The 27,815-nt window shown below is 38.0% G+C and overlaps 1 protein-coding gene across 3 annotated transcripts in view; it reads right to left on the bottom strand.

The window, feature by feature from the left end:
* Positions 1-165: 165 nt before the first annotated feature.
* The window catches only part of SNX24 (sorting nexin 24), a 94,924-nt gene continuing 67,274 nt past the window's right edge, over positions 166-27,815 (bottom strand). For 2 of the 3 annotated variants that reach the window (XM_087741490.1, XM_087741491.1), the window contains 4 exons: positions 8,144-8,238; positions 6,960-6,992; positions 5,954-6,018; positions 166-1,210 (listed from right to left, as the gene is read on the bottom strand). In XM_087741490.1, coding sequence (XP_087597616.1) covers positions 1,140-1,210; positions 5,954-6,018; positions 6,960-6,992; positions 8,144-8,238 — 264 coding nt within the window. In that variant the 3' untranslated portion in view covers positions 166-1,139. The remainder of the gene's footprint in view (positions 1,211-5,953; positions 6,019-6,959; positions 6,993-8,143; positions 8,239-27,815) is intronic. The other variant, XM_087741492.1, reaches the window with a different exon arrangement.

Here is a 27,815-nt window from a genome sequence, read left to right as displayed (position 1 = left end):
AGCATGTTCAGATGGCATAGTGCTGAGGGTTTTAAATGAGCGGACACCCAGGTATTTTCTCATGCTTCATGTAGAGCTATCTGAGAGACCCATCTCTGATGGTATAAGATCAGAGAAATGTCTTGTTTGAATGGAAAAGCACAAAAAAAACACTGAAGCAGTAGATTTATGTTCTAGTATTTTATTTTGTAATGTCCAGTAGCACACATACAAATTTCCAGTTCAATCTGAACAAATATATATATATATAAGTATATATATATATCTGTCTATCTCAGTTTTAGTGTTATCATTTTACTACTTAATCCTATTCTTGCCTTAGCTTACCACAGAGTTGTATGCTCTGTGACTTATAAAATGCTAAGATATGGAATACAGTCTGCAAGTTGACATGAAGAGTAAACATACACACAGATTAGATGTCATACCTGAATGGAGATGCGTAAATGCCATGTAAAATCTCCTGGTAGATAAAATAATTTCAACTGAAATCTAGAAAATTTCCTGAGAGACAGCTATGTATTTCAGAATGTGGAAGCATGTTTTCCAATAGAAACGCTCCATACACCTGCACTGGCTCTTTTCCAACCTGATAATAAGGAGCAGGTTCAAAATAATTTAAGAAAAATGAACAAAATACTTTTAAGTTGCTTTCAGTTTCTTCTTGCTTTAACTTTTTTTGGCTTTTGGCAATTTCTCACACACTCTCTTCAGTGCCAGCACTTTTAATCCATCCACTGCCAGCAATGGGTAATGTGCTGGGAAAAATCCGGGTGCAAAAAGATTTAGTGTAATTTATGATAGAAATTATAGAAATAATTAGTAGAGCTTTTGATTATTTTCAAAGGTTAGTGTAATTCAGTGTATGACTTTCAGCTTTTAGTGTTAAATAGTTAGAACATGTCAATATATAGAAGGTATAAATAACTTCAATACTGTTGTTTCCATATCTTCTTTTTTTAAAAGCAGCAGTCGTAGTGACATTGATTTTATTTAAAAGGATATAACGCTTGAACTTAAACTGAGGTTGTGCCTCTTGCTTCTGAGCGTAATTTTCACATCACAGAATTTTATTCCTGTTAATTCCATTAAACATGACGCAGACACTTGCTTCAGCTTCTTCTACCCACGCATCACTTCTACCTGGGCAGTAAATGAGGATAAAATATTCCACGTAGAATGCCTTCTATAACTACGTTTGGAAAGTCATCTGAAAAAAAAGAAAAAATAAGAAAAAACCTTGCTTTCTTTTCTATGTCAGTACAATATAAATGTTTTTGTGAAACTTAACTAGGTAAGGCCTCGTATAATTTGGGTTACTGCATCACTCAACTGTTTATCCGTGTTGGGGATGTGCTATTAGTAATGCTGTTTCAGCACTAAAGCCACTTTAGTGTAGCACTGGGCATTGCATGAATGCGCTGCCAGATTTGTAGCTTATTGATTTAAAGGGATGTTCTAATACTTAATGCTGCTAGGCTCCAGCTCTTTATCTGAATCTTTTCTCACAAGGAAGATGGATTACACTGGCAATTCAATTTCTAACAAAATCTCAATATACTTGAAGGAATTCCAAGATTGCTACTGGGAATACTTCAAAGCTGTTTTTCCATTGTGGTTTACAGCAATGTTTAGCCTGAGAAGACTTGAGGATGCCTATACAATCAGAGATGATTATTTGAGGCAGGAAAATTTCAGGCTCTCTAATCAACATAAAATGTCACATGTTACAAAAAGTCATCCTGTAATATCTGAAGGAAACCCCCCCACTATGTTCTTACCACAGATGTAGAGGAAACTAGAACTTAATTTTCATGTTAAATTCAGCATGAAAGAATCGCCTGATAGAACATACTAAGAGATCCACACAGAGGAATGGCAGGATGTACATTAATGAAGTGAAAATATTTTTCAAATGCACCAACTCCTGCATTTTTAATGAAGTGTTTACTTAAATCACTGGGCACTAAGAGTAGGAATTTCTGATCACATCTTACGATCTTAAAATTGCTAGTACACTAGGAAATGGGTTTGCCTAGAAGAACAGACTATTTCTAATACAGAACTTTCCACACTAATCAAATCTTTCCTTCACCTATAAGCCTACAGAATATTCAAAAAGGGCAGATGCAACTTTTAAAAAAATCATTAAATACTTGATAAATTAGATCACCTAATGTGGGTGAGAATTAGGTTTTGCCCCTAATTCTTCTGCTAAAATAATTTTGGAGGTAAAAATATTGAGCAAAAAGTAGATTTGGGCTCGGTAAGAAAAAAAAAATCCTTATTAGCTTAAAGGTGTTATCTCATAGGTATTAATAAGGTGATTCCAGTGTATTAAAGGTGTTCTAAACAGAGATATTTTGGGATGTTTTAATGAACTGCAACCTCCACCATAAACAATACATGCATAATTCTCCCCAGCTTCTCATAGTAAGTCATCATTATAAATTACTTGTTAATATTTTGAATCCAATAATGATTCCTCAAGTCCTGCAAGCTCAGCTATCCCAAATCACCCTGGTAGAATAACCCTATGCTGTTGTCATTAATGTTATTAAAAATACACTTGTAAGGACAATCTGATGCTTTCCTTCTAAATTAAATGCTGCTGTTCCAGAAACCAGTTTTTACTGGTTCTTCTATAACATACAGTATATATAGGAAAATGAGTATTGATTAAAAAAATGATGCAACTTTACAGCATCAGATTTACTGCGAGGCTTGGTTGCTTAAAAAAAATCAAGCATATTAATTTAAGTTAAATGTATAAATACACCGAAGCACAGTCTTGCTGATCTGTGATACTTACATGGCTTAAAGAATTGTCAGAACAATTTTCAAACAAGTAACAATAAATCTGAGGTTCCATTTTTTTAGCTTCTTAATTTTAAATTTGCAGCATTTTTAGATTTTTTCCTTCATTTTTCTTCAAAATAGTACATAATTTTTTTCCCACGTCCTCAAAAAGAAGCATCCACCTTACACAAAAAGTGATGTGCTCGTGCACTCAGACTGTGTTAGATACAGCATGAAAAAGGAAGTCTGAAAATCAATGAGGTTTGCAACTTTGAATCTTATTTTTGGAAAGTTGTCTTGCAACGCAACAACGCTTAAAGTCCAGCCACTGGAATAATGGCAAGACTATATGTCATAAAGACAGTGCAATGAGGGGGAAAAAAAATGGTTCTTTGAGTATTGTGTTCCCGAAACAACTATTTATTTCATTAAAACCCCACAAATACACAATTTCCTGTTTTATGGGAAGACGTTAACACAGGCATTCCTGTATCCAGGAAAGACTGACTCCACTTCTGATCCAAACAACTGTCATAGTTCACCTTCTTCAAAGAGTACATACAATGAATAGTTATTTGCTAATGGACACTTAACTTTTGGTCATAGTTTGAACAGCCTTGGCTGCTTTTTACAAACGAATTGGAATCTGTCAAAGTAAGAAGTGACCTGAGAGAGAAAATTTTAGAAAGCTCATCTACGTGTTCTCTGTGCTGTAAACTAAAAACAAAGAAGAAGAATTAAAGGCAATAGTAGTTGTGTAAAAACTTTGTTTCTTTCTAACTAGGCTTGAGTCAACTAGTAGAGCCTCTAGACTTACAACTTGGTTTTCTGCTTCCTTTTTTAAACTACAACTCACATTCTGATTTGTGTTTTAATTCATTAAGTTAAAGAATAACGTGCAAATGAATTTGATGTTTTAGGGTCTTCAAATACAAAGAATATTCACCTGCCATATGAAATTCTAAATATTGTCTGTCAAGGCCAAAAAATGCCTTGGCAAAAGCCTGTAAAGTCCTTTGTTTCAGATGTCGTTAATCAGGCCTACTTAATATTTAAACATGTCACACATTAGAAGAGGCTTTTATCTTAATCCAAGTAAAGCACTACTTAAAAGAGTAGTTGCAAAACTCATTATACAGTTCCTAATGATTTCAAGAAAAGGAAGCTAGCCTTACTCGGAGTACACATTATGGAAGGAAGATAAATACCATCACAAAACTGCAAAATCTTGAATAGAAGTCTTAGAGCAAAACCTTACATGTGGGCTGGAAACATTAAGCACCATCTTCATTTTTCAGGATAACTGTATGAAATCCATTTTCTCTCTCAGGAATGGCATGGAATTAAATGAGGTTCATAATTTACACCCTGCTCTCAAGGAATCCAAGTTTGCAATTAAGAAGAGCATTAAACAGTAAGATTAAGACACGCAATGTGGCTTACTCTAAATATTAGTATAGGTAGTAGCATCTGGACCAACTTTTAGACAGAGATAACTCTGTGGGTGCCTCTGCATTACTGTTGTCACTTGGGTCAGGAGTGACCTTGTGAGGTGACCATCTCCCCTTACTGTGCTTCGGTTCTTCGATTTTGTGCTTTGCACTCCAGCCGCAAATGGGCATTCAGTCCACATGACCAGACTAGTGCCAAGTCAAAGTAAGAACTAAACGACCCTGTAATGTGTCTTCCAATGTGGACCTTGGTCACACAGGACCTCTGCACTCGCTGTTTCACTGTAGAATTACAACTTTAAGTTCAGTAAGACTCCATAGGGTCAATACTGTTGGGCCACGCTACTAGCTAGAGGGGACATTGCCTGCAAGAGAGACTATTTAACCCGCTCAAAATACATAAGTCTAGTGCCTATGGTTTTGAAAAACAGCTTGAAAAAACAACAGAATCACAGAACGGTTGCAGCTGGAAGAAATGACTGGTGGTCATCTGGTACAACCCCCTGCTCAAGCATGGACACCTAGAGCCAGTTGCCCAGGACAATGTCCAGATGGCTTCTGAGTGTCTGCAAGGATGGAGATTCCACCACCATTCTGGGCAACCTGTGCCAGTGCTCCGTCACCCTCACAGTGACAAAGTGTGTCCTGATGTTCCTGATGTTCTTGTCCTGCCACTGGGCACCACTAAAAAGAGCCTGGCTGTCTTTGTCTTCTTTACACCCTCCCTTCAGGTATTTATGTATATCTTGAGAAAACTGCAAGGAAGTACACTTCATTGGCTAAGAAACTACAAGCAAAGAAGTGCTCTTTCCTAAATTTACTCTTAAAAATTTCATGATTTTCAAGGCAGCTCAAGAACCTGACTCTTCATGTCAACACAGTATTTTGTAAAATCAAACAAAAATGCCACATTAAAAAAAAATATGAATTTGCAGCTCTGAGAGAAAATTCTTTCTTGAAATTGTATTACATTTTTAGTACAAAATTTAGTGGAAGTAACTGTTCAAACAAGTAAAATGACAGAACCAGGAGGAACACACTACTACAAAAGGTACTTTTTTCCCTGCACACATTTAATGTAAGACAGAGGGTAACTTCTCTGAATTAATAATGCAAACAACTTTTTATAAAAAAAAAGAAAAAGAGTTTATAAACAAGCTATTTCAAATACTCTTTTGAACCATGTATTAAGAGATGAAGGCTAATGTAAAGGTCTCGTGAAACATCAGTTATACTTAAAAGTATACATTCTTTTTTTTTTTTTTCCATAAAGAGCTCTAGAGGTTATAAACGATAAGAAACCGTTATAATCCAAATGGAAATACAAACACGCTCACAGTAGATCGACTGATATTTAGGGGAAAAGCACTTATGAAGGACTGGGCCTCTAAGTTCAAATCCTTCAGGCAAAACAGCCCAAAGGGTCAACAAGAAAAGAAAGGCAATGTTCTTCTGTCTTTTGATTTGAATTCTCGGTAGGTTTGTCTGAGAGAACAACTGGGGGAGAAAATTCCACCCTTTTATAAATCACCCAGCCCACTTAGTGTTTTAATGGTTTCTTACACAAGAACTATTGTTTTATTGGCAGGTTATTAGATTTTGGACCAGTGTCATTTGACTAGGCCGGTATTAATAATAGTGTGGTTTATGTGGTGCAGGGCAAGATCAGTAAAGCGCTGTTAACAGATGACAGGTTTGATTACCGTTGGCTTTAGGCAAGACATATGGATCCCTTAGGAACAGCAGCACAGGCTGGTGGGACAGTTTGCTGGAAAGGTCAAGAACAGGGATGTCAGTATCAAGGGAGAGCAAACAGAATATTCTACAAACTAGCTTTGATAAAGTAAGATGGTCGAGCCGCGCAGGAGCCAGGCCGGTGTGTTTCTGCACACCAGTGCTGCCCAAAAAGGGCAGGATCCATCTCCTGGGAGCAAAGCTCGTTGCTCCTCAGCCACACAGTGAAACCGTCAATGTGAAGCTAGAAGTGAAGGGGCTGCATTCAGGACGGGCGGCATGCGGCTGGCTTTGAGACGTCCTGATCCTGCTCTGCCCCCTGGTACGTGGTGTAATGCAGGCTACAAGATCACCTACAACCAGGCTCCATGGTCTACAGGCTCTTCAGGCCACAAAAGACACTCAAAATTTCACCATGTTCTTCCAGCCCCTAAAGTGGCTGCTGTACACCTCACCCATGGGGAGAAAGTCCTTGGAAGCCCCTCACAGGGATGTATCCCACCCTGGTCATGGTACAGACATTCTCCCCCAGCCAGCGCCAGCCCTCTCGGCTCTGCTCTGTACGTACACGTGCCAAGTAGTGCAACCAGATACATACAGAGCTCTGTCAAACACACAGAATCATAGAATCATAGGGGAGAACCCAAACCTCTAATTCCTTCTGCTAAATCTTCTTGCTACGAATAATACACTTCAGTGGGTAAAAAACATTCCCAGAAATATTTCAGAGCTAGCAGTAATTCTATTAGGGTTTTGTAAGGAACTTCTCGATACAAGCATAAGGATGCTCAATTCACACTACAAATGGATGGAGCTAGCACAGCTGGTGAAACTTGCCATATTTAACAAACACATCTAATTCTAATGCTAAACTACTGCTATTTTGTCAACTTCAAGGAACAAATACAGTAAACGTCAATAATTTCAAGTAGTTTATTAATCTGGTGTCCTAGAAAGAGTAGCAATCAAGCTCACCTTGATTCTTCAGATTCTGTTTCATCAAAAGAGCTGCAAGTAAAGTGAGAGGAAACTTTGGTTAAAACAAAATTAACTCTACAATAAAAAAAAAACAAATCCTTTAAGAACCATCAAAGGGAGCAACCTTTTTCTGGTCAGTAGCTGCATAATGCAGTGTGATGAAATGAATGTGGGAGATGATAGAATCATTTTAGAACAACCACTACTTGGAAATGACAGCATCCATTTTACTCTAACAGATTCACGTGCATATCTATCTATGTATCTATGAAGTGATGGGGTACAGTCCCACTGAGGGTATTAGCTGATGTCAGTAACTACAAGTGAAAACTACAAGTTTGTTAGCTTCTGAATCACTCTGGGGACCGCGCTGGGCCATAGACACCTCCGAGTGTAAGAGGGCCTCAAAATTATTTCCACTTTTTTCAATTCGCCTTCTCTCCACTGCAGATCCACATAGCCTCCCTCGAAGTGGAAAAGGGCCGCACAGCTTTCTGGGGAGCAAGTTCTGGTAACGTTGCTGGATTTTGCAACTATGTCAGCTTGCACAGCAAAAGAAATTATTCTCCCTACAAACCTTAGAGAGGGTAGCAGATGGTAGCAGAGTTTCCAGTTACACTGTTTTGGGTACTTCTGTAGTCATTACACTCATAATAATCCTAAGATTCCCTTCTCTCACCCTGATCAAGAAGCCTTCCCAGAGGAAGGGCAATGGGGCCATTGGGGTAGTTGTTATCAGAAAGGTGAAAGACCCCATTTTCAAACACACAGAGGGAGATCATAAAATGATCACAGAATGAACTTCTATTTTGTCCAGTTACTATGACCATAAAACACACGCAAAGGCTTTCTATGCAACTTTAGTGATAGTTCATGCATATCTTACGAAATTAATTTCAGTAGATACTTCAAGATCTATGAGAAAATCACATTTTTCTCATCTAAACTCTCCTTTGCTTTCCAAGAATATTACATTAAACCTCACTTCTGTCTTTGAACAGGCTGGATTTATTTTACCACCTTTTGGGGATATATAAACATACTTAACATGAACCTAATGCTCATTTATTTTACAGTGTTAGAGTTGGCCTCAGGACCATTTAAAGTCAATGGAATTGCATCAGCACTGAGTGGATATGGGCCTTTTGGCCTCCATGTATTTTTCAGTAATGAGAGCTTACCCACAGCTTTCTGCTTTTGGCAAGGTGGGTACATGGCGAACGTTCAGGAAATCCAGAAATATTTTAGGGAGCTCTTCATTTTCTAAAATGACTGTCTGTAAAAAAAAAAAAACAAAGGCACAATAGAAACCCAAGATTTTTTAGTATTTTAGATATTTCACACTTTTGTTCAAGCTACCAAAACATTTCCCACTTGCAACACTTTTCAATTCTTCTCCATTTTTTTTACACCTGTTTTGGAGTGCTTCCTTTCAATAGGAAAACCACAGTTCTTAATGAATCACATATAAATACATTCAGCTTATGCTACCACATTCTTTTTCACCTGCCATCACTGGTGCCAGGCTAGATGCCTCTCAAGTAGAGATGTCTGATTCTGGAACTAAGTTATTGGCACACTCATTTGTGAATAAAATTCTGTTTATTTAAAACATAAAATAAAGCAGCTACGGCTCAGTGCTTTCAGGTTCACCTCAGAGAAGACTCCTGTCTGGCACATCAGTGGAAAAAGGAAGTCTCCACTTTGTGCAATTTTATTAATGCATGCCTTGGTAAATGCTAACAAGGGAAACTCTTCGCTTGGCTTGACAGATCAGCTTACAACGTACTCCTTATATCTGCTCTGTGACTCCTAAGGACAAAGCTCTGACCAAAGAGCTGCTGGCTACACCTGCCACATTCTTCCACTGCAATGACATAATGGCCGGACTCCATCCTCCTTTGTTTCTGCACTGATAAGATGATTGAGTTTTCAGTAAATTAATTACAAGTACACTTAAAAATATGTAGCAAATAAATGAGATGCTTAGGTGCATGTTCATCAGGAAAGAATGACTTTTAAAGGAAACACTAGATCTCTGACATTTTCATAGAAGCAGACCAAAAATAATCGTTGATCTTTAATTTTCACAAGACAAACAAAACAGTTCATGCATTCAACCAATCTCTCACCTGAAAGATTAAGCCCCTATTTATTTACTGTTCACGCTGCCATACATTCTGATAACACATGTACTTCACAGGCAAATGAAAGCCACAAGCTCTTCCTTAAAGAGCTTCATGAAGGCTGGGATTCGGAGTGAACGTATGCATGGAAGAAACTTCACTAGATTTATAAATAAAATGACTTGTACAAGTAAAGCTATCCACATTCACCCTGTTCATTTTCACACCCTATGCTAGGAGAAACAAAACCTAGAGAAGAAACAAGACTGCTGATGGGAAGAAACATTTCTCTCTTTACATTCAGGAGGTAACTTATTCCTGCGTGTGTATTCTTTTACATTACAATATCACTAGGGAGACACGATGGTATGTAGAGGATAAAAGGATCACAGAAAAAAATAGGTTGGAAGAGACATCTAGAGGTCATCTAGATTTTATAGCAGGTTTTATAGCAAATGGTTAGTTGTGTAATGAAACCCAATTAGTGTAAAAATTACATAAGATGTGCATATACGTAAAGGCAGAAACAGATTTGAAAACAAAGATAATTGAGAACTGGTTCTTTTTTTGTTACATTTGCAAATCTGAATTCAGAGTCTACATTTCTTCAACAGCTCAGGCCATCACTAACAAGTTTGAAAAAAAGGAACAGGGAAAAATGCAGCTTTTGAACTTTTCTGTTCTAGATTTTAATGGATGTAACAAACAGGGAGGTCTGAAACATTGGCAAGTGTTAAGCCTTTCAATTCACCTCTATATGAAGATGCTGCATTAAAAAATGCCACTTCATTTGCATACTGCAAAATCAGCACTCTACTGCTGCAAAATTTATCCTGTTCTGCATTCAGGTTATGCACAGAAGGAGGGCTGGAGCTGGATGCATATTCAGAGGGTGTGTGAATTGCATAACAATGCGTATGATTTGCTCAAATAAAACCATCTCACTAATTATATGCAATGAAGAACTGCAAAAAGTTGTATAAAGATGTTTAAGGGCATCCAATGCTTATGTGCAACCTCATCCTTACACCTCCTGACAGCTTTTTCCAAAAGTTGAGCTGCCTGCTGAGGGTCCTGAACAAAACAGTGATTGTCAGGGAAGAAGAGAAGCATACATCAACCTCCCTACAGCTCTTACAAACCTATTTGCTTCTACTTCCACTCACTCCAGATTAATATCTCATTCTATTTCTTTTAGGTTTTTTTTCACGACATGCATCAAGTCACTCCAAGCCCTGCTAACCCTGCCCTGACCAAATGTATTTCACAAAAAGACGTAAGCAAATAGCATCTGTTGTTGTCTGTTAATCCATATAGTTTGTTAATTGTCAGTAACTCTGCTTTGGTGATCAATAAACTTGAAAATGTAGAATTTGCAGAAAAGGAAAGGCAATTTTGCACTGCACGGTATTTTGGATGCTGCCTCTGTTGATTGGGAATTTTGTCATTTCCAGAATTTTATGAAGGGAGGAATAACTGCATTGAGCAAAGGAGGATTTTTCAACTGATGCAATGTGATGTACATTTTAAGGAATTAAAAAATAAATGAAGGTACAAGTTAATTATACTAATAAGGGGGCAAATTATCTTCTGGCTTGACTTCATTGGCTTTGATACAAAAAAAGACCAGCACATAATCCATTTGTTTAATATACATGGTAAAATGAAAGGAAAAGAGGAAAATAAAACCTGGGAAAAACCACAAAAAAAAGCCAGCCACACTGGATTAGATGTGTCTGTCGAGCTGCATTTCCTACCTCTGGTCGTGGCCCAAAGTGGATGTCCAGAGAAAAATGTAAGCATTCTCAACTTTCTATTCAAGTTAAAAAAATACTCTTATATCAGAAATAAATGTTATCATAATCGGCTTAATTTACCTGGAACAACCCATAGCACAACAGATTTCTAACTGAAACTTGTAAGAAATACGTATTTTGCAAACTTGATGATCTTTAAATAATAGCTGAGCAGAAAAGGAACCAGCAGGTATAGTCTCTAAACCACTATCTATAATTTGTGATGTAACATCCTCAACCATAGCCTTCATTCAAGTGAATATATGACACTGGCTTGTAAACATGACTGCTACTTTGTTTGCTCTGCAATCAGAAACATAAAGATATATATTTTCCAAAAAATAAACCCTCACAATTAGGTTGTTAGTAATGTGAATTTTTAATTCATCTGAATTCTATCAAGATCATAGCAATGAGTTTCAAATATGGGCCTCAGAGTGCTGAGCAGACTAATTTAAGAGAAAAAAACAGCATGTGTATTTCCTTCCTAAAGTAAATAAAAAAACCCCCAAACTAAAACACCTAACACAACCTCTGGCAAGTGATTTGGGAAGTGACTCCAGAACTACATTTTTCAAACTCATTGATTTCAGCTGAACTAAGAGTATAAGCGCCATATTTTCTTAGAAAATCATAAAGGGTGTTTATCTGTTACTGTCACATTTTAATGAACTACTCCGTGCTTCAGGAAAAAAAAAAAAAAACACCACAAGGGAGACCCTGATGTTTACATCAGCAGAAATGTCTTTTTCATCAAAAGGGTGCAATTATTATTATGTAACACAAATCACAAAAATCCCAATTTTTCTACCTTATCAGTTTCATAAAATCATGTTCCCTAAGGATGTCATTGATTAGTTGCACATGTTCTTCAGTGACATCTGAAATACTTAATTGTCGGTTATCTTTTCTCCTTCAGCAAGTAAAATATAGTCACAAAATTGCAAAGGGACTTGTTCTGCCTTAACCTTAGCTAGATGCCATCATGCAGTGGAAAACAGTGCTAAAATATCACAGGATAATGCTCTCCAACAAGGGAGACATATAAACAGCATAATGATTTCCCACGAGTTTCCTTTTTAGAAAATTGTCACTAAAGCCAGGGTAAATGGTGACATATCTTCACAGAGGACACTGTGAAATCGAACACTGGCATTCTAGTTAGGTCCAAACCTACTCATCAGCCAATTATAACAGTAACTGAACATCTGCTGAAAACCTGAACAAGACCACTTGGCTAACCTTAGGAGATCATGCCACAGGAAGGCATCGTTTTCACAGATTTTTATTATTATTATTGTTGCTGTTTTTAATGAAAAAAGATTTAAAAATTAATTTCTTACAGTCATCTATCATACTTCTCAAGGTTGCTGGAACAGCTGTTGGAAGGAAAGAAATGAGAGTGGGGAGCTGCGTTACAAGGTTTTTAAGAGTCCTTACAGACTTTTCCATTCAATCGGGTTTAGTTTGAAATGCTGTACTGCTAGGGTGAAAAAGTTCATGACAGTTTTTCCTCTCTTCACAGGGAAAGATGCCTCACAATACCTAATTCAGTGGTGCAGCTAAAATGGGGGAGAAGAAAATCAATACATTCCAGCTACAGTAAGTAGGCTGGAGTGTCAGTCTCCACTGGGACCAAAACCCACATCTTTTAGAACACTTTAGAGTCTATATTCTTCTATTAACCTGCTTTTCCTGAACTGCTTTACACAGTCCCATGAAATGATAAAAAGGTTACCAAAAGAACATATTAACTAAAAACCAAGTAGACGAAGGAACCAGACTTGTAAGAGCAAGCTTTCCTTTTTATAAAGTAATAGCAGATAGAATAATGTTTTATGTTACCCATTGTAAAGACCTATGAAGAAACTCACTCCCTTCTTCAGTGAGGATGTTGATATAGGTTATCAACAAGAATTATTTCTAAATAAATTGTCACTTAAATTGTCATAGTAAGGACTTAACTTTTCAGTACTACCAGAAACATTCACTGATGGACAGTTTAGTAAGAACAGGAGGAGGTTAACAAACACGCCTACAACTCTGTATAAAGATACAAGAAGCATGCAAACACACATACAACACAGAAGTGATGCTCCATATGAAGTACCAGCTAGCTAACACTCCCAGGCTGTATATCAAAGGGAAGTCAACAGTAAGAGTGCCATCTACACAGCAGAGCTTGAAAGGGAACAAGATATTGACTGTAGGTATTATATGTCAAAATACTTCCAACAAAGATCCAGAAGTTACTATCTGAAAGTTAATGTAAAGTCATAAAAGTAAAAAAAAAAAAAAAGGCCCAGAGGGGAATTGCACCTCTGAACTTCAAGACTGGAGAATAGTAGAAAAATTCCCACACCAACTTTCAGATCAATTTGTTATACTTCCAGTGAGCTTAAAACTCACCAGATATCTCCTGAGTGACAAATCCATCTATCACAGCATTCTCAAGCTACAGAGAGGATAAATGAACTATATGGAAGGGAAGCCCAACAGGTTAAATGACTGCTGGATCACCACTGAAAATATGTATGCAGAAATTCATGACAGTGTCTATAAGCTATTAACTTTTTTACTTAAGCCTTACCTAACCTAACTTTAAAGCATTTTACTAATTTTGATTAAAAATACTACCAAGTAAGTTTTAAGGTAATGAGTACTTTAGTTGGAAAGCTAGTTAATTACACATTTACAGTTCCAACTAATACTTGACTACTAAGTGCAAAGTGGATTGACTTGAGCCTAAGTGTACAAATATAACCCATTTGATGTGAAAAATACCATATTGAATTTTTTTGGAAAACTGGGAACATAATGTAGCGGGAGCAAACAGTGAATCTCTCTGCAGCAAAACAGGAGACTAGCCCTTGAAAGATTAGAAACAAAGTACAACAGACTACAGTTCCTTTGAAAAATAAAAATGAAAGGAAGCAGTCAATATTATTTCCTGAGACACTGCTCAAAGGATTGAAGGTTAAGACAAAGCTGGATGAGAAATGAAGAAATCAACAGAGCAAAAGGAAAAGAAGCAGAAGGGCAGAACGAGTTAATGATATTTAAAAAAGTTAGTAGGAACAATAAAGGCTTTTAAAAATAAGTAACAGGAAAAAGTAGTACAAAGAGTAAGCAGATCCATTAATGACAAAGAAAGACACCAAAATAAATGTTGATTTTAAAATGGCTGAATTGAAGTGCTTTTTAAAAGTCAATGGACCACTAAGACAATGGACAATTAACAAGTAATTAAGACCATGTCAATAATTCTGCTGATAACAAACAGGTGCAGGAATACCTTAGACAATAATATATATATATCAATCAGTAGATCCAGAAAATACACATCTAGGATGGTAAAGAAATTAGGTAGTTATGCTTGGAAAAGTCTTCTCAAGAGTACAGGGGAAGAAGGTTTGGAAAAAAGCAACCACATTTACAATACATAATACAACAATAGGTAAAGCAGAAGAGCTTTAAACCTGCAATACTCTTTTCTGAAAGCTTAAAGGAACTAAATACAAATATGCTGTAATGAAAAAAACCCGTCAACATGCAGGCTGCAAACTACAACACCTGGAAAGTTTGGAAACTGGTAGGTTTTTTGGTTTCTCAGACAGTCAGATGCTGCTGTCCTTCTATGCTGATCCTTGTGCACTGAAGAGGAGGTCAGATGGGAAAAAGAAGCAAAAATCCACAATAGTATCTGATCAGGTAATTAAAGACTATCATAAATACATACTCTAGTTTAAGGCAAATAAAGCTGGTACTGAAAATGTCAGTTCTAGATTTTCCAAATTTGCAAGTGTTTCTTCAGTCCTAAGGCTGTTCCTCTTGTGCTGGTTTTGGCTGGGATAGAGTTAATTTTCTTCATAGTAGCTAGCATGGGGCTATGTTTTGGATTTGTGCTGAAAACGGTGTTGATAACACAGGGATGTTTTAGGTACTGCTGAGCAGTGCTTACACAGAGTCAAGGCGTTTTCTGCTTCCCACACCACCCCACAAACGAGTAGGCTGGGGGTGCACAAGAAGTTAGGAGGGGACACAACTGGGACAGCTGATCCCAACTGACCAAAGGGATATTCCGTACCATAGGACTTCATGCTCAGCATATAAAGCTGGGGGAAGAAGAAGGAAAGGGGGAACATTCGGAGTGATGGCGTTTGTCTTCCCAAGTAACCATTACGCGTGATGGAGCCCTGCTTTCCGGGGATGGCTGAACACCTGCCTGCCGATGGGAAGGAGTGAATGAATTCCTTGCTTTGCTTTGCTTGTGTACACGGCTTTTGCTTTACCTATTAAACTGTCTTTATCTCAACCCACAAGTTTTCTCACTTTTACCCTTCCAGTTCTCTCCCCCATCCAACCAGGGGTGGGGTGAGGGAGCGGCTGTGTGGTGCTTAGTTACCGGCTGGGGTTAAACCATGACACCTCTAAATATCGGCGTTTAGTGCATGGTCCTGTCTTCTTAGTATGTGATAATCCTTTCTTAGAACCATAGAATTGTAGAATCATTTAGGATGGAAAAGAACTTTAAGATCATCAAGTCCAACTGTTAAGACTGCCAAGTCCACCACTAAACCATGTCCCTAAGCACAATGTCTACCCATCTTTTAAATACCTCCAGGGACGGCGACTCAACCACTTCTCTGGGCAACCTGTTCCAGTGCCTGACTACCCTTTCAGCATAGAAATTTTTCCTAATATCCAATCTAAACCTCCCCTGGCACAACTTGAGCCTATTTCCTCTCATCCTATTGCTTGTTACTTCACAGAAGAGACCGACACCCATCTCGCTACAACCTCCTTTCAGGGAGTTGTAGAGAGCAATAAGGTCACCCCTCAGCCTCCTTTTCTCCAGACTAAACAACCCCAGTTCCCTCAGCCACTCCTCATAAGACTTGTTCTCTAGACCCTTCACCAGCTTCGTTGCCCTTCTTTGGACACGTTCCAGCACCTCGATGTCCTTCTTGTAGTCAGGGGCCCAAAACTGAACACAGTATTCAAGGTGCAGCCTCACCAGTGCCGAGTACAGGGAAGCAATCACTTCCCTAGTCCTGCTGGCCACACTATTCCTGATACAAGCCAGGATGCGATTGGCCTTCTTGCCCACCTGGGCACACAGCTGGCTGTTGACCAGCACCCCCAGGTCCTTTTCTGCTGGGCAATTTCCAGCCACTCTTCCCCAAGCCTGTAGTGTTGTGTGGGGTTGTTGTGACCCAAGTGCAGGACCCAGCACTGAGCCTTGTTGAATCTCATACAGTTGGTCCTGGCCCATTGATCCAGCCTGTCCAGGTCCCTCTGTAGAGCCTTCCTTCCCTCCAGCAGATCAACACTCCTGCCCAGCTTGGTGTTTCCTGCAAACTTGCTGAGGGTGCACTTGATCCCCTTATCCAGATCATTGATAAAGATATTAAACAGGACGGGCCCCAATATTGAGCTCTGGGGAACACCACTCGTGACTGGCCGCCAACTGGATTTAACTCCATTCGCCACAACTCTTTGGGCCTGGCCATCCAGCCAGTTTTTACCCAGCAAGGTATGCCCATCTAAGCCATAAGCAGCCATCATCAAGCCATCATCATTCATCACTGTCAGATTTAAACTCTGTACCCTCAGCATATACTTTTAGTTTTCCTTTTTTTGTTGTTTGGATCCTCATCAAAGGATGTCTCTAATTGAGGTCATAAAATACACAGAAGAGTATTTGCTTGTTATAGTAACAAGTCAGCAGGATCACAGAGTATTCCTCCAAAGGGCCTAAGGGAACTCACTGATGAATTTTCTGAATTAACATCAGTCTATACCATATTGTTTATGGTTGCTTTAGAACCAGAGGACTAAAAAAACCGACAAACATAATTTAAATACAAAAAGAGTACTATGAGAGAACTGGGGATTTATAAATTAGTATGCCTGTACCAGGGAAGTCAGTAACAACTACAGTAAGGAGCAGAATTAGTGGGCACATGGATAAATACATCTGGATGGAAAAGAATCACAGGGCTGCTGTTAAGGGAGACCCTGTTTCAAAACTTACTGCAACCCCTGAAAGGATCAACAAGCACAGATAAACGTGGCCCTGATAGAGTGTACTTTCATTTCCAAAAGGCTTTTGACAAAGAACCCCACCAAAGGCTTTAAGGCAAACCCAGCAGCCATGATCCTTGCAAAGAAAAAAAAGTAGTTACAAGTCCTGAAAGAGAGGTTAGGAGAACATAGCCCAGAGTGATGCATATTGGAAAAAAATAACAGACAATGATGGGCTTTAGTTAGTGACCAGAGGACTGAAATGTTGGGGACTACAACATATCCCTCAAAAGATAAGCTTGCTATCCAGCAGCAATTAAAAAAAGCAAATCAATAGTTTATTAGAAACTATTAGAAAAGGAATCAAGAAATTATTAGAAATTATAATTATGTATTATTATTACAAAAAAGGAAGGGCTTTAGATAGAAGGAGGGACTTGTTCATAGAACAGGTAGTTGAACCATGAGCCACAGAACATTGCAGATGCTGAAAATCTGTATGTGTTTAAGGAGAGACTGAATAGACTGATGGAAGAGGAATTCATTGAACTGAAAATGCATGGAAATGGAGAGCGTATTAAGGAGGAATTATCAAAGCATATTCTCTCTCTTCTCCCTCATGTACCTGCTTTTGAGCACTATCAGAGGCACGCTATTCTCCCAGAGGAACCGCTGGTCTAATCTGCTCCAACTATTATTTTATGCTATGCCAGCTGAGTTACACGGTTAATTGTACAAGTCTGCAGTAGCAGATGGCTCTCCCAGAGAAGGAAGATAGAGCATGGCCGGGAGATGGCCAACTCACTCTCTCCTCCCTCCATTTTGCTCATCCTTTGTGCCATTCAGGTGGTTGAAAGAGGCTGCTCCCACCTGCCAGTCCTCACCAGCAAAACCCCATGGTGAAAGGTAATTTGTAGGCTTTTGTGCACCCACAGCCCCTTAACTCCTTCCTCTCCAAGCATTAATGAGGGTGGAGATTTGCTGAGGGGACATGTGAGCTCTGTTCTGCTTTGTGGAAGGACTGCCAGGGAAAGAGGACCAAACTGGAGGCTGACCTGGTGGGCAGCCAGCATCCCCATTTGCAGGCAGTGAAGAAGAACGGGTGATGCAGGGATGATAATCCAACACTTCCGACACTTGCTGTCAACTCTGAGAAGTTTTATTTTAGAAACACGCACATTACTTAAAGATTTGCAAAGCCAAATAATGTTAGGAAAAAACAAAGATAAAACAGAAAAGAATTACTGAAACACAACACATGTTTTAAGAAAACTTAAAACATCACTTGGAACCAAATATTGCTTTCCTTGTTTTACCTGTATTGAATACAAATTATCTGAGAGAAAATAAATTTCTGAATGTAAAGTAAAAGTGAAATGACTGTTATTTCAATTCACTAGAAGTTTTATGTAGACAGGCTGCAAGATATATTAAAGTAATTCACACTTCATTAAAAACAGTTTGACAGAGAACACAGTTTTAGCTGCAGAATGGCTGCTGTATTTGTATTTTCATGTCTACTTTCTAGACATACTAAAATATATAAAAATATTTTTCTCTTGTTATTATGTTTCATTTCAAAGAGGAGTTTGAAAAAAATTATCACCTATTTCTGCACAGAATATGTTTACTATTTTTTCCTACACTGTCATATTTCTATCTACTATATTTGCTATGCTTGTAAATAGTCCTTTGTAAGGAGGAAAGCTATGAGCGAGCTCGAAGAAAAGCCAGCGATTAAAGAACTAAGCTCTACTCCATTCTTCAGAGCCAAACGCAAGAGAATGATACCTCAGCAGTCAGAGAAACAGAAGACTAGCTCTGCAGCATGACCGACTTTCTCTTGATCCCAAAAAAACCCCACTCTCTGGATAATGTCACGGACTATCTGTTAAGACGCAGATGTTGGATTGGATGTTGGATTTTTTGGTCAGATAATGTGGTTTTGGACAAATAACACATCTTCAAAAGAACTGAAAAAGCCCAGAAAAATACTGAAACATTTAAGAATAGCCTTGAAATAGCATTTCCACCTCTTTTTTTGCTTCATAAGAAATGTCCCTCAGCTCTAACTCATTTTGCTGGTTTTGCTGGGAACAACGAATGAGTCAGGTGGTTGACAAAGACTGAGGAAGTTAGCTATGAAAACAAGTCTCTCTCTCCACCAGAATAACAATTTCATGCAAATGTCATATCAAAAATCTAGAAATCATCTGAGGATGATTTCCTCATCTGCATTGTTTCCACAAGGTACTGTAACAAAAATGCTATTCAACTCCACAATTGCTTCCTATTTTGTCTCCCTGATATTTTCTTGTCAGAGGTTTTGGGTCAGAGGAAACTCTTGAGAAATGACTCGACATTCCCTCTGAAACTAATTAGACTAAGCAGCAGGTACCCACTCCAAAGTCCAAACAAGAGAATGTAGAAAGCAGAGGCAATTCACTGCACCTGGGGTTAATGAACTCATTGTGTCATTTTTGCAGAGGTAAAGAAGGGGTAACATAGGTGACCAAATATATTTAGGTTTATATGGTGGCGTTTTTGGCATTTTGTTTTTTAGTTTTGAGTGTTGGTAGGCCTTTCAGCACAAAATGTGGTGTTAAATAAGGAGTCTAGGCTATTTTTGCAATGTTGGAAGAGTAACTGCAAGGAAATCCGTAAGCTTAATTTTAAAAACTCTGAAGCTTACATTAAACTTTAATCAGCTTAACAAGAAAATACATGTTGCATTTTCAAGACATTTACTTACCTTTAGCAGCAAAAGCAAGGTAAAAATCTGGTTTGTTTTTTTTTCTGAATTATTTATATACTAACAATTTAGTCTGATATCCTGATTCTGTACTTAATGAGGTGGTTGCTTACACAAGGGCAAAGAAGCACACAGTAAGTTTTGACCACTAACAAAGTCAGAAATGGGGGGGAGGGGGCCACTGAGGAAAACCAGAGTCAGTCCTAACAGTATGAATAGACACCACATGAACAGAACAATAATATAAATGTATTTGTTTTAATTTGTGACAGCAACTGTTATTATAGAACCACTGTAACAGAGAAAACTCTGTTTAAAAACATGCACTTTTCCAGGTCCCATTAAATTAACTTCTGTTTGTAATAATTCTTATGTTTAAAACATTTCCCTAGCCCCATAGGAAAACAAGACCCAATCAACTTAGAACAATGTGGTAAATGCTGTGTTGACAGCATTAGCCATTGATTCAAAAGCATCTGTTTTCTGAAAAACTCACCAAGGTTTGTTCTCTCTGAAAAACATCCATAAGAAATTTCTACTCTGAACTGAAACCAACAAGTTAAAGTCAAAGATTCAGACAATCTCTTCTTGCCTGCTTATGCTACAGAAGCAGCATAACAAATGGTCGAGATGTAGTCACATCTAACCATATGGATATTAAAAAAGCTTAGAAAGCATTTCATAAATTACACAAGCAAGTTGGAATCAATGTCAGAGAACAGAAGTTTGAACAGATGAAGTAGGACATTTTTTAACAGACACTAATATGCACGTTTAAATTAAATTCTTGATAAATAACTAGCTACTAACTATGCTGTGAGAATATTTTGGCAGGGGTCATAATTCATGGATTATTTTCATTAAAAAGGAAGACAATATAAATAACATGGAGGATAGCAGGGCAGTCATAACCCAGGAAATTATTTTATTTTCCCAAACAACAACAGAGCAGGAAGATGCTCAAGACTGTCCAAAAATCAACAGTAAGCACTTCCAGCAGTAAGAGTCACTGCATAACAGTCAGGTGGGCAAGGAAGATTTGAATATGTGACAATCATGTTGTCAAAATATTTAACTGGTCCAGTTTTGTCATCAAGAGGCTGGGTTTGTTAACCCTAATGCGACCACACTTGTGGATCTTGACAGACGGGTTATTTCTATGCTAAAACAGATTGATTGAGGACTGCACCCCTCTTCTCAGTACCACCCACCATACTACTCTTCCAGAAATAAGACTTTAAATTATCTAACATATTTCGTCTTACAACAACCATTCCTATGCTCTATTTACTGAAACCCTCTTCTATCTACATTTCATCAAAATCTGTCAAATAATTAAAGATCTTGTTTGTGCCAAAATTCTGCATTAAATATCCTTTCAAATAAACTTTCAGAGAAAGCTCTCTTTGTCCATCCATCTGTGTGTCCCCCCCCTCCCCCCCCCATTACAGGAGAGGTCCAACAGCAAATTCTTAAATTCTTTAGTCATCAGTGAAATGAACTGTTTGCAGAATCAAGCACAGCATATTGCAGTATGATTTTGTCTTGCTAAGGAGTTGACAGTTTTTACACAAGGAAAAAACATGTATAAATAAAAAATACAGCAGCTAAGAAGTGTGGTGTAGAGTCTGCGATGCTAAATTCTGGATGTTCTTTACAATCTTAAGTACTTGCTTGCTCATGGATTCAATCTGCAGTGGGAATTAATGTTACCAGAAGTGTTAGAACTAGACAAAGTAATTCCCTTTCTTTGTAAGCATACAAACCCTGCTTTCTGTTTGCATGGAGATGCTAATAGAAGTCACAAGGTTTTCCTTGTCTTTTCTTGTAAAAAAACCCAACCCCAAAACAATCCCCAAACCCCCTGTCCTTCCTTTTTCACTCCCGCCACCCTGGCAAAAAACCTCACCTCTCTTTCAGAGAAATGAGCATGCCTTGTTACATGCTGCTCTGTAACTATAGGAGCAAATCAATAGCAGCTGAATGCCATCTGCTTCGGGCAGCAGAACAGCACCAAAAGTGTGAGCAATGCATCTTCCCTTATTGAAAGGTTATTTTATGCAAGTAAACAATTCATCGTCTTCTTGCACGCTTGATGCTCATTTACCACTTTTGATCAATAAAATATGCAAAACAACAAAAAAATTGAATCCTAAGAGTAGTTCTGATGCCAGTGTGATAGTTAATCAATATCAGGTCTCTTTTCAGTAAGGCAGGCAGTAGGGTAACTCCTTCATTGTATGAACCCAGGAAAAAGTGTGGAAATCTGCCTCGTTGCCTCTAAAATGCATCAAGAGAGAGAGAAGCACAACTTTTATCCTGCAAATTAAAGAAAGGAGAATGAAACAGGAAGCACTATTTTAATTGCATTTTTTTTTCCCCTCACTATGCAAAGGGTACTTATGCCAGCCTGCCTGATCATTTGTTGCAAAGAATCTGCTGTTATGCTGTTGACAGAGCTATACTATCATTAACACAGATATTTGGTTAAATCATAGTAATTACAAGACATACTTTGGACAGCAACCCACTCTGTTTCCTTCTAAAGCTGCTTTGCCTTATTAAGTCTTGGTTTTCAATGTATTTATGTTTCAGGTGAACTCAGTTTTTCTGTTAAAAACAAACTGCTATGGGAATTTCTTTTGCACAGTGTTTCTTTTAGTCAGACCACAAACTGCCTTATTACATTAAGCCTCCTGACAATTGATTCAAGTAGAATACTTCTCTCCCAACAAAGAAAACGACATCATTTTTACAGATATCGCAGAACAAAACCTCCAATTTAAACAGTTTCCTAAAATAATACAAAGTACTTGAAATAACAGTTGCTGGTCACAAAGGCTCTCTACTTTAGTGAGCCATATATCCCAATATTAAAAAAAACCTAACTACTGTCATTTGAATGGCAATTTTGCAGATATCACAAACACAAAGCCACAAATTTCGTTGCACACTGTATGTTCTGATCTGCACTTAATACTGCATTTTCTTCATTATTCTTTCCTTCTTGCACCTCACAACACAATTATTCAGGTATATGTCCTTTACTTTCGGTTATCTGAACTGGAAAAAAAGCTTGGTACACTTCTGTAAAAGAATATCTTATGCAGGGCTTCCATTTAAGAGAACTACCAAGTACAAGACTTAAAAAAACCAAAACAACAACAACTTATTTTCTCTATATTTGCAATGCAAAGACACTTCCCAATGTACTGGTCATGGATTTCCAGAAAAGATTTATTAAAGTGAAACCAAGCAATACTGAATAAAAAATAATTTCACAATCAGATTAGAACCAAACACTAACTTGCAGTCAAGCAGCAGCACTTATACACAGGAGAGACAGAAAATCTCTTGTTCGTTGTTCAATTCTCATAATTCTTACAAAAACAAGACAACTGGAAGAACATATCTATAAATCAACTTGTATAGAGTTTTTAAGGTAATTACTGTTAATTAATAAAGTGCACATTTGCACATATGAAAAAAGTCCTTCTGACCAACCAATGAAACTTATCAAATGTAAGATAGGTTTGGGTTTTGGGTTTATTTAAATCTGTGAATTAGAGGCAGATTTGTAAGCCACAGTTCAAAATTTTTCTTTTATAACCTTGTAAGACCCCAAACATTTGTAGTTGTAACACGCATCTGCCCCTTCTACATAACAAAGCTTGGATCAAGCTCCTTCTGCATGCCTTCTTCAAAAATGCTTATGAGTTTATATGAACTCCAATATACAGCTTGATTGCATTTATAGAAGCCAAAACAATTTTGATCAAATTAATAATACAGAACATAGTAGTGAAAGTGCAGTAGCTTTTAGTCAATGACCCAACTAGCAGCAAGGGTATAATTTAAAGTCAGAAATTTCCAGTGCATGCACTGTTAGCCACAGTGAACCTGTTACTGCTCTAAAGGGAATTGTTTGCCTCTTATTAGATTTTCTACAGCACAGCCATAAGTGATAAATGTACTGCTGTACTCACTGTCAAGTTAATCAATGCTGCCAAAGTTTTGTTGACCTAACAGTAATCCATAAAGTGAGCGGCATTTTCTCTATCCCTATGACATCTCAGTCCTCAGTGGGGATACAAATCTTACAACAGCTTCTTAAAAAATATGAAAAAAACAAAGCAAAGCAAAGCGGAGGGAAAAAAGATATTTTCAAAATTCTGTCTTTAAATTAGTAGACTGTGAGAATTCCTTGCCTCTCTGACAAATTGCTTTAAAAATGAAGGCCACACAATGGATTCAGTTCGATGGTTAAAATACTAGCAAATGGATAACTTCACAGAAGATAAAGCCTTGCCTACTAAAAAGAAGGTAAAAAACAGCTTCAGGAGTCTTCCAAGGAAACAGCTGTGAACACGATTTACTTGTGACTATAGATTAGTGCACTGGTTCAAACAGGGCACAGTGCAGCAATTCTGAAGACAGTAATGTGAAAACAATAATAAAAAATCACCACCAATACAACTTGTCTATTGCAGCATCTGGCTGTGATTCACAGTCCATGAGAGGCATCACCACTGAAAAGAAGAAAAACTCAGGAAACAATCCTTGGTAGAACGAGCCGCTCTATAAACAAACTGCTGCCATGCTCTCACAAGCAATTATAGACATATGAAATATGAATTGCCATTGATTTTTCTTCTAGAGGTCACTCTGCTCCATGTTTTACGCACTCTAGGCATTTATTTGGGTGGCAAACTGACAACTTTTTACAGAATTAACGGAGCAATGTAATCCTTGCTCAATTGCAGGTACTTCATTATGGTTCTGTTCCTTGACACTTGTCCCTCCCAAAACTCACTAGCAAGGGAGTCCTTGATAAAGGTAAGGAATAATGCAATTACTTGTGAAAAGAGACCATCCTAACATGGTCAGCAAATGCTTATTTACTTCTTCTGTGCTGATGGCAGACAAGCAGCATCAGTCACAGGGCTGCATTTATCACAGCATAGCAGTTCTGCAGATAATGTTCTGATTTGGCTAAAACTCCCCACATTCTTGTTATTGAGACAGGGATTGACTTCTTCAGAAAGGAGAAACAAGATTGCAAGTTAGCCCCCTAACAGAAGTTATACAGCTATCTGGATTTCTGTTAGAAATTATCATAACATTAAACAACTGCAAGAATGCCAGGCTGCTCTCTGTAAATCTCATGTTTTCAATGTTATCTTCACACTTAACAATTGCTTGACATTCCTTACTCAGGAACCACAGAACTACTTAATTTTGCCCAGTAAAGTCCACAAATGAGGTTGAAACTGGGAATCATGAATTAATGAATCATATATTCTGGCATTTTTAGACAGAAATCTTCTTTACTTCTGTTATTAATTTTTGGCACAAATACTTGGTCTCTGGGTTTCCCATGCAAGAAGAATTTCCAAAAAGGCTGGGTGGCACCCTTCTTTCCCAGTGGTTATTCTGTTCCTGAAGGCTCTGGTTTACCCTACAAGTAAGCCTTGGCATCTGAAACTAAGGTTCAATTGTTATTTTAAGTCACATTTCTTGGTGCCTCAATGAAAGGACAGAACAGTACTATAATACTGTGGTATGGAGAGCTTAATCAGATTGTACAGACTCCATGATAAGCGAATAAAAGACAGTATGCCATCAGTGCAAGTACATCTGGAGAAGTGGTGCCCCAAAATCAAAGTGGATGTGGATATAGTATATAGGTTCAGAAAGGATTTATGGTAGAACTGAAGTCTACAAAAAACCTTGCATTCTCTGTTGACTGGACATAGATGTGACCTTCAACACATGACCATCAGAAGACAACACTATGACTAATACGTAAATTGAATAACCAGTCAAGGGGACAAAATGAAATTTCAGGAAAAAAAACAAAACAAAACAACAAACGGGAAGATGCTGGTGACATATGAAGTTGAAAGAATCTGCTATAGATACAAAAATGATAACATGGTGGTTGGGATAACATATAGATGTAAAAATGATAAGATGCTGGTTATAACTGGGAAATATACTACAGGGAAAATAATTTAGATCTCTCTATCCACACATGGACAAGCACAGCTTCTCCACCTGTCCTGTATCTCAGCGTCAATGGTCCGATAGTGGACGTCCCTCTGACTTCTTTGGTGAACATCACCACTTTGCAAAATTGGGCAAAAATAATTGGACAAACTAGAGATTCTTTTTTTTTTTTTTTTGGCCACATTCCATTTTTTTTAGATGCCAAGTCTGGCTACTAGACCTCTTCACTGAAATGCTGTCTGTACTTTTACATTAATAACACTGTCCCTGAGTATCTGCATTGGACCACAGTTATCAACAGCATCCTGCATCATTGGAACACAAATTAATCACAAAACCCACTAACCTTTATTTCCAACACTATAAAAAGACCCTAATGTCCTATGGTAACTTATTCTTGCAGTACATGTCCTCATCATTCCAGCATGCTGCTGTTCAAAACTATTAGCATGTATCACTGCACGACCTTGAATGAGTCCAAATACATAGAGAAACATCTGATGGGATAACATAGGGATGGCTGCTTAAATGCTGGTGGTTGCAAGACTGTTGATTGTGAATCCTGTGCGTGGTCTTTGCTCCTCCGTACTCTGTTGCTTTACGAGTGCTTTTGACATGTTACATTAGGAATCGTCCCCACTGAACCAGGTGTGAGAGCTGGATCCCACGCTGTAAAGCACACACTTGGAGATCTGGATGCCCTGACATCTGCAGAAACTGGGAGAGGTTTCACTCGTCTAACTTCCTCATGATTTCTTGGGGACATTCTGAACATTTTCAAAAAGCCAACGTTACAGGGAAGCTGCTCAGAAAACCACAGTTACTCAGAATACATCTGTGATCTCCTAGCGACTTGCCAGCAAGGATACAAAGAAAAATACTGTAAACGACCTCTGTTCAAAGTGTCTGTTGCAGCATGTCTGTTATCATCAGTTCATGAGCTGATATGACACCGTACTATCAACAGTTAGGAATACTGTATTTCCCTACTGATGATGATATTCTGGAAATAAAAAATAAGATGCTTGAAAAATGGAGGATGAACTTCCCCAGTCAGATACACATAACTGGAATGACATTTTCTCAGAAGGTTTTATTGGGAAAGTTATCACTGACCTTTTCATTTTCCTAGAATAGACATACCCAGTGGGTTGCAACAGCATAAGAAATAAGATTTTTATCCAACCATTTTAAAACTGTAATTCTACAAAAGCAGACTCCAGCCACATCGCTGCTGTAAAGGCCAGGGATGCACCACACAAACCGCTGTTCTAAGACAGCATGTTTAAAAGCTGTGGCAGCTGGTATATTTGTGCTGTCAGTTTACGTGAGTGATGTCAACATGCACAGCACTGATGCAATTTACCTAGCCAAGGTAGTTCTGTAAAAACTGACTTAGAAATTAGTCCGTTTAGTGTGTAACAGACTACACGTATCCTCTCCTGCCGCCTTCTTGATGGAGCACATTACTCCAAAGCCTTATATATGGAACAAATATCAACAACTGAACCAACATGCAATACTTTCTTTGAACATACTAATACTCAAAGCCTATAAATTTCTTTCAATATCTAAGGTGACATCCAGGCTATTTCCTATGGTTTGTCATTATGGGAAATATCCACAGGACCCATGCGCAGAATGATGCTTACACCATGTGGGTCCACACCATTTGGCATGCACAGACAGCTGGAAGAAAGGAACAACCATCAAAATCCCCTATGATACATATCATTAGGGACATCCACCTGTATTAAAGAGGCATCAAAATCTAACGTGCTAGGCTTAAGTCTCTACCAAACACAGGGGTTACTGGTTACTAACATAAGTAAACCACACTTAGAGATTATCATCTACCAGACAGTTACACAAATGTTGTAGTATAAGCAGGGCTTTCTTGAGCTTTAGATGCAATTGGAGTAAATCTTGTGATTGGCTCTGAATTGTACGATCTGTGATTTTCCCATGTCTGTTATCTCCTGCAGCATGTTGAAGGAGAAATGTATGTAGCAAAGGTGTCAAATACAATTTGACATTCCCATAACAGAGGTCTTGAAAAGAAACGGCTTTTAGTGCTTTTGTTGCACGGAGAAATAAATAAAACTAATTTCTGTATCACAGATAAAATTTTTCTTTGTGCTTA

Source organism: Nipponia nippon, unplaced genomic scaffold (assembly GCF_047370975.1).
Source record: "Nipponia nippon isolate SJK-2023a ecotype South Korea unplaced genomic scaffold, ASM4737097v1 scaffold_8, whole genome shotgun sequence".
NCBI lineage: Eukaryota > Metazoa > Chordata > Aves > Pelecaniformes > Threskiornithidae > Nipponia > Nipponia nippon.
This window is presented reverse-complemented; position numbering and strand designations above follow the sequence as displayed.